The sequence below is a fragment of the Nicotiana tabacum genome, chromosome 7 (assembly GCF_000715075.1).
Source record: "Nicotiana tabacum cultivar K326 chromosome 7, ASM71507v2, whole genome shotgun sequence".
Lineage (NCBI taxonomy): Eukaryota > Viridiplantae > Streptophyta > Magnoliopsida > Solanales > Solanaceae > Nicotiana > Nicotiana tabacum.
Window position 1 is genome coordinate 178,377,868 of NC_134086.1, and position 10,830 is coordinate 178,388,697.

General features: G+C 36.3%; 1 protein-coding gene across 1 annotated transcript; it reads right to left on the reverse strand.

The window, feature by feature from the left end:
- Positions 1-954: 954 nt before the first annotated feature.
- On the reverse strand, positions 955-5,161 carry LOC107806209 (chloroplast protein FOR GROWTH AND FERTILITY 2). The gene is made up of 2 exons (XM_016630333.2): positions 4,649-5,161; positions 955-1,934 (listed from the first exon to the last, which is right to left on the reverse strand). The coding sequence occupies exons 1-2, from the start codon at positions 4,976-4,978 to the stop codon at positions 1,092-1,094; spliced, it is 1,173 nt and encodes a 390-aa protein (XP_016485819.2). The 5' UTR covers positions 4,979-5,161; the 3' UTR covers positions 955-1,091.
- Positions 5,162-10,830: the final 5,669 nt, after the last annotated feature.

The following is a 10,830-nucleotide window of genomic DNA, read 5'->3' on the forward strand; positions in this document are numbered from 1 at the left end:
CAAAATAAGAAAAGTTTAGATAATAATCGTTTGTTGAAGTTTCGTGAATATAGCCAAAAGGTCTTTTAGAAAAGTGTTCCAATAGAAATATTTGTCCACATTTACAAAATTCTAAGGTGTTTCTTTACGGGTCCTATTGTTGTTTTTATATTCTGAGATTTTCTTTTATAATATTGGTATTCGAACCCGCTTGTATGCATCTCCACTAATTACATAAGATATTTGCTATCACATTCATATGTATAAGGTAAAGGTAATTCTATCCATTAAAGTTTGGACCGATGGACTGAAATTACTTACTCCCTGTGTTTCAAGTTAGATGGTGTACTTTCCTTTTTAATATGTTCCAAAACAAATGACACATTTTTAAATTTGGAAATAATTCAATTTTAAACTATTCATTTTACTTATTTTATTCTTAATGAGAAGTTTTTATAACCATACAAATGCCATGACCCCACAAAGTTTTTACCTCTTAAGCTTTTAGGATTTGTACTTGAGGACTTAGGGATCGTTTGGTTGGAAAATAAGGTATCCCACGATTAATTATTTCGGAGTTATCCCGGGATTATTATCTAACCTTTCCATAGAATAAGAATAAAACTACAATCAGGGGATAACTAATTCCGGGATTAGTTATACGGCGATTTTATCGCAACCAAACGTGAAATAAATTCATCTCAAATTTAATCCCGAAATTGATTATCCCGCACCAAATAAGCCCTTAGTGTTCTGAATACACTTCATTGGTCACTAAATCACACCCTTGATGCTATATTTTGGGAAGGGAAAAATACTGTGAAACCATAAAAATGCTGAGGTTTCTACTACCCAGCCACATAATAACTTTTTATGTGGTCCAAGTCGACATGATTTTCCAACAAAACATACAGTTTTCTTAAGAAAATGGCAAGTGAATCAACAAATCTCTTAGAACTCATAGACTCACACAAGTAGCAGAAAATCCTCAAATTGTTATAATATATATAACTCATAACTTGTGAATGTTACAATCCACCCCGCTGAATGATATCCTCATCAAATGACATCCCCTAATACTGAATGTAAACTAATGTAATGCCGGATTCCAACTAATACAGGCTAAAACCAAAAAATTGACTGATGATAATAGCTAGACCTAAGCCTATTGCTATTAAAGAAGAAGCCCAAGTGAGCTTCTCAGTTATTCTAGGAACTCTATCCTTCAGTGCCTGACTACACGAGCCTATAAAGACGGTATAGCTTCCCATCGCTATAACAGTACCGACCAAGAACATACACAAGAAGGCAACACCAGCCGTGCGAGAAGGCAAAGCAAGTGCTGGCAAGATTATCAACAGTGCATCTGGTTGCAGCCCATGGACAATTCCAGTGGCGAAAGTTGCTAAGCCTATCTTTTTCTTCTTCCCGACGACGGGGGTGTCAATGCCTTCATATACACTAACATCACACTCACCATTTTCAAGGGCAACACACGGTGTAGGAACTTCAGATGCTTCCTTAATTCCCATTGCTCCGATGACAAGAAGAGTGAAGCCAACTACTCTCGTCCCCCATGTACGAATAACTTCAATGTGGAGTCGGTCCTTTAAGAGTAGAAACAAGAGGCCAAAAATCAACTGTCCGGCATCATGACCACATCCCCAGAGGGCTCCCACTGCCGCACTCTCCATCCGTGTACGGCCTATCGAGAGAGGAGCCAAAGCAGCAAGATGGTCCGGACCTGATAGGGTGTGAAGGCAACCAGCAAAGAAACCAGCCCATGCACTTGTTAGTAGTTCATTACGTATGAGTTGACTTCCCACTGCAGCTGCAGCTGGACCTCCAGTCTTAGCTGCACTTGGAAAACTAGCAAAAGCAGGTGAAACAATGAGTGGGTGGAGGAGCATAACCAGCATTGCCGAGAGTAGGACTGCTGTACTTGCAGAAACCACCTGAAAGGAATCAAAGTAATCATAAGCCATGTTGAGTTAAAAACAACATAAATGTCTTCTTTTGATAGATGTATATAATTCGCTGGGTAATGCAGTAGATGATTTTTCCCGAAAACATAGTGTCTCATAGAAGCAAATGTAAGCTCAGTTTCCTTGTGTGCTGCTGCAGGCATAATACTGAAGTTCAATGTAACACTGAAAACCTCTATGTATCTCCAGGTTTAACATCCCAGTGGTTAAAACAACTCTTTTAACAAGTCCATCTGGTGATTAATATGGTCATCTATACTTCCGTCAATACTTGAAACTCAGGCATGTGCAAAAGAGATGAACAATAGCGAGAGAGCAGAAGGTCTAGTTCTACATAAACAGCTCAAGGTTGTTGAAAATGAAACATTTCCATGTAAAAGTATGAATAACTACATCTAGATTTAAAACACTAACAACAGCGGGTTCAGTTTGATGAACACCAGCTAATCATTCAATATATACTGCTGGTTGAATCCTTAATGCTCTAAATTCAAGATTGTTTTTCTTCTTGCCTTCTTAGTTAAGTTTAATTTCTGTAAATGCAAACACCGTAATGGATATTTTTAGGCTACAAAAATATGTGTCTATAACTTTGTGACTTCAAAGTAATAGACATAAAGAAACTCCACGCCAAATAATTGTTCTTTTAACTTGTGTTATGAATTGCATTTTGCACTCACTCTTCCTTGAAGAAGTCAATCATCAACAGAAAAAGTTACCTTCTGCTGCACGAAGAGAATGATTTAGTAAGGTTGCCTTTCATTTTAAGGCATATAACTCTAATATAAATAAGAGTGCTAGTTCCAATGTTCTTGGGGTAATTCTCTCAAAATTAAATTGCTTAAATGATAAAGAATTCCGAAGCAGATGGCAGATTCTTTTGAAATTAACTAAGTGGAAGTAGACGAGATCTAAAATTCCAAAATGCCAATTCATACTTGTATTAGTAGCAGTTAGACATAATAACAAGTCAAAATACCTTTGAGCATCTTCTGGACCATTTGGCTAGAGGGAAATAGAGCTTGTTTTGATGGGCAGAAAAATCAGATTCCAAGAATAAAAAACAAATGTTTGCTTAATTGGTTTCTTTGGAGTAAAAGTTGTTTCATAGACAACATTGATCAATATATGGACTTCTTGGAATTGTTAGCGAAATGCTGTAGCTGACTGCATGGATGTTCTCATCAGTTGTGTGTAATTTTATGGTACCATCTTGGTACTCGGCTAATTAAAGCTTCCCTAATAAATAAATAAATAAAAAAAGAGATTCCATTTGTCTTCTAGTGCAAAATGGGTCATATTCACTCAAATAAACACTGCCCTAAAATCAGCCCTCTCGAAAAATAGGCACTATAATTTCTATTTCCTATAATGGATATCAGAGGAATGAATAACCAAACTTGCGTTGACCTATCAATCCTTGCCATCAATTGAACAAGACAACAATGGCACTAGCAACTCCTGTACAATTCATCCCCGGTTTTTATTATTATCCTTTACTACTGTCATCAGGAATGGCTGCAGCTGATCAGGGCTGCAACCTGCAAGCTGCAAGCTGTACTGCCAGAAACGGATAACCTAGAGTTATTTATGGAGAGTAGCACTGCTGGTGTCCGTGTCCTTGTCCTATGTAACATTATCATTCCTGGACATATCCATCAGTACACCACTGCTAGATTTACTAGACAACTTTAAGATCACCGGTATACCTTTCTCAGCCTTTTGGCTAAGATCAAGTATAGTATATAAGATCACCAGAGTCACGTTCCAAGTCCAACTTTAACTACTTTTGTTTTCCTCAGAGACAACTATATTTCACGTTAACTCATCTTTTAAATCACTTTTAAACACCTAAATTTGGAAATCATATAGGATTTGAAATGGTAGTATCCAGAGCTTAGTTCAAGAAGATAAAGGTAACAACTTTCACTTGGAGAAAAACATACTCTTGAGTCTTGATCACGGTGCCAATGAGTTAACGAAAAGGATGGCCGTCAAAGCCAAACTGATAGTATAGTGTGCATTAATCATTAGCAAAATTATAATTCTACCAAAAATACAAGTCATTAGATACAATTCTACCAAAAATACAAGTTCTTAGCAAATAAAAAGGCAGCCAGGTGTACTAAGCTCCCGCAATGCGTGGGATTGTGGGAAGGGCCGGACCACATTGGTGTTCTTATATTCGCATCCTTATCTTGCATTTCTATGAGAGGCCGCTTTCACGGCTTGAACCCGTGATCCGGTCACACGGCGGCAACTTATACCGTATTGTTAAGGCTCCCCTTCTAAGTCAGCAGCAAATGAAAGCAACAAAGTCCCACTAGAAATTAACAGCAAACACATAGCAGCACAAGACACACATTTTACCATCGAGCACAACTACATCTAGATTGGAAATCAGTTTTCTCGGAAAACTATAACAGAATCAATATTCCTGGTAAAGTGGAATTTACGGTAACTTTCTTGGGATTGATGCACATTGGGTGATTATTTTAGGTCCATTAACATTTTTAAAAAAAATAGTTACAGCAGAACTAACATTTTGTATTTTGACCAGCTCAACTAGTTACCAAACAGATACTTAGCAATTATAACATGTACCAAAAGCATAAAGTGACATCAACATCAAAATTGAATACAAAAAACGCAGATGCAAAAGCAAAAAAGATTAAAGTCAGTACCTTTTGTTGCTTCGGTAGAGTTTCAGCAACCCATTTGAGGAAATGGGGCTTCGAACCCGACCCATTTGGCAAATCCTGAGATATAGCCGAATTACCTACAAACCCATCATTAAATCTAGAAGCAGGGGACGACGACCCAGAAATTGAAAACTGGTCATGAGTGCATTTGCAAGAAACCGTATTGGGCCCGCGATACTCAACACGTTTAAGCGAGGGAAGAGTTTGGAATTTTGGAACGGAGAATTGGAGTTGGGGAAGACGAGGAAAGGGCTTAAGTTGGTGGAGTTTAGACGACGGAAGTGAAGAGTTGGTAAAGATAAGCCTCTCCATTACAAATTACAATTGATAGGTACAAACTGAGTTCCTAATACTATCGCCTATATATATCTTCTCTGTATTTGATTTTGTCTGTTTGTTCTTGCTTTAGATTATCTCTGAAACAGGTTTTCAGATTGGAGGAGAAAAGTATTGGAGAGTAGTTGATGATACGTAGACATTTGTACTTGCACGGATGTTTTCTTCTTTTCATCCTTTCTTTTATTAGCATTAAGGCTCGTTTGACGGTAAAAACTTACCCGCACACGGAGGTTTACACCAAACCAATAGATATATAACATGTGTCTTGCATATGGACTTCAATCATTTAACCATGGTAAATTATATATATTCTCATCTAATTAATTAATTAATTAATCATAGTGATTTAATATAGTTTGGCGTAAACATCCGGTGTGGGTAAGTATTTGCCCTCGTTTGACCATAAGAAATTTTTTATTTTTTTCACTTTTTCCCTAATCAATCTTTATTTATAAAAATATCAAATTTCACCTGAAGTTAAATTTTAAATTTTTTTAAAAATTTTAAAAATTTCAAAAAGCTATTTCGTAAAATTTTCACTTCAAATCAATTACAAAAATGCAAAAATCGCTCCAAATTGTATTCATGTCCAAATACAATTCTAATTTTCAAATAGCATTTTTACTTAATTTTTTTCGTTTTTTTCCGAAATTTTATCATTCTTATGTAAGTGGGCGCTTGGACATAAGAATTATAAAATTTCGGAAAAATATAATTTTTTAATTAAAAATAGCATTTAAAAATTAGAGTTGTGCTTGGACATGAATACAATTTGGAGCGATTTTTGAATTTGAGCTGAAGTAAAAATTTTGAAAAATAACTTTTTGGAGTTTTTTGAAATTCATGTTCAAGAGAAAATTAAAATTTTCATGGACAAGCATTGATTTTGAAAAAAAAAAAATTATGGCCAAACGGGCCTTAGTATGACCAAATGTTGGATCTTGGAATTACTAATTGTTTTATAATTTTTTCATTATACAATTTGGGATGGGAGGGGTAATACAAAGTGGGTAATCAAACTTAGCCAAGAAAGTGAAAGTTCACGGATCTAACTAACTAGATTACGATTAAGATTTATCTGGAACTGTTAATTATAGGTTAAGCGCCTAATGCATTTCTTTTTTCTTTTTTGGATGGAACTGGATTATTATAAAATATTCTTTAATTTCAAATACTTTTTTTTTTCAAACTTCAGCCAAATTGTGTCTAAACAATAGGGATGAGATCAATATGCCTTTTAACCATAGATATGTTATTCGAGTAGTGAGAATGAAGAAAACTTCATGTAACTAGACTCTTGCCTCATACTTGTAGCAAATTCGAATTAATTTGATAGTGAGCTCTTAAATATCAAATGCATAAATTAAAAATAAAATAAAATAGTGCAATGGAGAGGAAAGTAGGTAAGATTAGAACATTAGACGTGAGTGGTGTATAGTCAGTGACGAAGCCATATGGTCAAAAAATTGTACTGTATATATAGGTAAAATATTACATTTTAGAGGTATATAACACATATTGAACCCCTCTGTCGGAATTTTTTTTCACTTCTTTCAAATTTGAATATTTTAAAAAAATTCCTAGCTTCGTCACTGTATATAGTCATAATAAGTAAACTGCAACTCGAACAATAATAAAATATAAAACTAGTTTTAAGAAAATAACCAATTCTTGGATACATCAAGTTCAACTATATTTTTGGTTAAAAATATAATGAAGGGATTCATTTAGGCTCTAAATCTATGAAAAAGTCTATAGAGTACTAAGTCATAAAGATACTTCCATTATATATGAATTTTTTTTAGATTCTTAGCACCACCAATTATGAGAAAAGTTGGAGAAGAATGGGTCATGTCATATATGTAATGAATTGTTGATGGAACTAGTACCTAAACTTACCTGAATGATTAATGTGCAATTTGATATCAACTTAGTGGAAGCTGTGGCTTCTTTCTCACCACAAATAATAATAATAACATGCACTACGTGGCTTTCACATCTTTCTTTTCTTTGTTTCTCCAAATCCACTAAAACATTATAATATGCCGGTCGAATTAAAAAATTAAAATCAATGACACTAGAATAATCTTTTTTGATATTGGTTGTGATAGTTAATTAGAATTTTATTAGTATAAATTTTGAAGGTTTTTAGCTATGCATACAGAAAGCAAGTCAAAGTCTTTCTCTCTCTTGACGATTTTCCAAATCGATGAATCCGTCTCACTTGCATTGAAAATTCATCAAAGCCAAATTGATACAAGTCAACTCACTTGCATTGAAAATCCAATAGTCAAAGCCTTCTTTCAAATGTAGGTAGTGAAAGAAAAAATTGAACACAGTATCTGTTTCACTGATCAACAATATGAGATGACATGTGGTCATCTAAAGGAAAGACAAGTGGAATTCAAGATGGAGATGATTGAAGATCGAACGCAGTTATTTCGCTTGTCACCGAAAAAAAATAACATTCATAAATATGTATTAAATGCTCTGCCTCCGATAGTATTAAATAAAGAATATTCTGCAGCATTAAGGACGATGGCCCGTTATAAAGAATTTGACATTTATGTTCACCGTTATATCTTCATCAATGACCATCATAATTGACATTAAAAGAGTGCATGATTCTAGGACCTCCTTCCCTAGACAGAGTTATAAATAGTGAGCTCAGTTATCATTGTAGAGGACATGAATTTTTTGACTAACTTACACTATATTCTATATAAAGCTTAATACAATTTTACTTTTTTGCTTTTTATCTCGTCATTATTGTGCCCGAAAACCTTGTTCTCGAAATGGTCATCTTTACTGTTTTATCTATATTTTAAGACTAAGTATTGTATAATTCTTCAATTATTTCATTATTTCAAAATCAAATTAGTTCGCTTGTCTAGAAACCACATATAAATTCAACTGTACTGTTTTACTGGTAAACAGTTTGGCGTCGGGCCTAGACAACCATGCAATTAAATTGATCCTTGTCTTTTTTACTAACGTGCTTTGATAATTTTGTCTTGGAAAAAATCACAAAAATGGCAGATAACACTGTTAACAACACGCACAACCCTAAAATTCTGGGGATCAACCTTATTTCGAGGATTCAATCAGTGACACCCGCAATAAGGCGAATGGCGTCACGCCAGTGCACGACAGGCAGTACCCTCGACAAGTTCGGGAGACAACTCCCTATGATGCTGATGACGATCATGTCGTTGATGAGGTGAAGGTCCTACAAGAGCAAAATGCGATCATTCTAGGACATCTCACGCGGCAAGATAAGGTTATGATGAAGTTAAAGCAGGTGTTGTCAGAGGCTTCGAATAATCAAACAGACAAGATCCAATTCTTCTAGGTGTTCCCCCAAACCAAACAATTCAGAGAGCCGACAACAACACTCCCAGGGATGAAGTCGGCTCCGACTGGGCTAGGGGGAGCAGATCCGGTCTCAACAACAAGAATGACCCGTTCAAGAATGAACTTTTACGGTATAAGGGAAGTAAACGCCACCATGGACCAAATCCCGGCCGCTCCGCCAGTACCTAAGGGCTCGGACTCGAAGAAGTATACTCAATTATCGTACAAGCCGTGTGCGGCACAAGAACTAATCTCGAAGCGGTTCAAAATTACTGAAGTGCTAAAGTATGACGGGACTTCAGACCCACATGAGCATATTACCACCTACACAACGGCGGTAAACGAAAATGATATAGCCCCTCATGAAATTGAATCTGTATTGCTAACGAAATTTGGAGAAACTTTCACGAGGGGAGATCTAACGTGGTATTCATTATTACCCGAGCATTCCATAAATTTCTTTGAGGTGCTCGCGGATTCATTCATCAAGGCTCATGCCGGGACCAGAAAAGTACAAGCCGGGAAGGCCGATATATTTAGGATCGCACAGGGAGAATCTGAATTATTGCAATAATTCGTTACCCGATTCCAGAAAGAAAGAATGTTGCTCCCGACTGTCCCGGATGAATGGGCAGCTGAAGCATTCACCAAAGAATTGAATTCGAGAAGCTCGGATTCTTCCCGGATACTGAAGGAAAGCCTGCTTGAGTTTCAAGCAACAATGTGGGCAGATGTACACAACCGATACGAGTCAAAGATAAGGATCGAAGATGACCTTGTTAGTTCTACATTGTCGGCCAAAGGACAGGAGAAGAACAGAGAAAAATCAAAGGATGATTACGACGCGGAAAATATGGACTTCGAGGGGCCGATTTTTGCCTTACGAGCAGACCGAAGGCCATGGCAGAAACTTCTGGGCAACAAACAAGTTCACCGTTGACAGAGGGACCAATCATGGTCGAAACAATAGATCACTTCAGGATAAAGAAACGCCGGGGTATCGGGATCCTTCTTATCCTAAGTTATCGGTATATAACTTCAACATTAGTATAGAGCAGTTAGTGTCAGCCATGAGAAACATCAAATAGCCATGATTCCCGAGACCTATAAAATCCGATTCCAGCCAGGGGGATCCCAACTTTTGGTGTGAATACCATGGGACGAACGACCACCGAATAGGTGACTGCCGACACTTATGAGAAGAAGTGGCAACACTATTGAAATATGGCCACCTCAGAGAATTCTTGAGCGACCGAGCTAAGAACAATTATGATCATAACAGAGATAACGTGAAACCCTCGAAAGCAGGAGAAGAAGCCCCACACCAAACGGTCAATATGATCTTCAGAGGAAATGAGATTAACTAGTCACCTTTTTGGTAGCAAAGAAGACGAAAGTATCAATAACTCATAGTAAAAGTTTCCAGGAAGATGATATCACTTTTGTTATATCTAAGTTTCAATGATGACAATAGTGCAAATCTAATTGTATCTATTTGATTGCAGGAAATTAGGAAGTAACACTACTTCAAGGGAAGTCCTTTTGGTAAGGACATCAAAAAGGAAACAAGATCAAAGGAAACATGAACGATGCTAAATAAAAGGATGTCAAAGCCAAAAAAAAGGAAACAAAATCAAGTGCAGATGCTACAGTTTCAATCAAAGGACATCAAGGCTCTCTCAAAAAGGAAACATATCAAGTGCAGCTGCTAAAGAATATCAGTCCATACTTCAAGGACTAAATTAGAATCTGATGATTGATCAACCAAATCGAAACAACAAATCACTCCCTGAAATATGGATATGAAAGGGGAAGGACGTAAATGAATCCAACCCAACTCATGTGCAGGATTCGGAGGCACCCATTGGGTCAAATCTCTTAGAGGATTTTATGCCTTAATCAAAGATCAATCTGCAACGACTATTCAAACTCTCCTATAAGAAGACTGCAAACTCAAGAAGATGATTTACGCAATTACACAAACTGCTTCTAAGCCTTTCTAGTTCTTAGTATAAACACTGTATTCTTGAGTCTACAAGTGTCACAAAAGATAGGAAGAGCTAGAATACAAAAGGAGATTTGTGTCAACATTACAAAAATCACTGTTGATGTACATCATTGATGGTGAACGTACTAAAACCATCACTACTGTAATCATTTATTAAAGATCTAAGAGAACTCTTGTGATCCAAGGAAATTGGAGATAGGTACCACACTGGTACTGAACTAGTATAAAAATTATTGTGTCTTCTTTACCTTTCTGTTTGTTTAGTTCATTCCTACTAAAATTGTTCACTGTTTAAAGTCTAGTCGACTAAACTTATACTTAGTCAACCAAGATTTTTAATCGGCTACAATTCACCCCCCCCCTTGTAATTTTAACTTTCACAGAGGAGGACGCAGATGAATTGTTGCTACTACACAACGATGCACTGGTAATTTCTTTAAATGTGTTAGATTTTAAGATTAAA

Bases quoted from the DNA above. Each gene is read 5' to 3' on its own strand.
- LOC107806209 (XM_016630333.2), bottom strand. From the start codon at position 4,978: ATGGAGAGGCTTATCTTTACCAACTCTTCACTTCCGTCGTCTAAACTC. The intron at 1,935-4,648 runs GTACTGACTTTA...GATTCCTTTCAG, and splicing joins CTCTACCGAAGCAACAAAAG to GTGGTTTCTGCAAGTACAGC.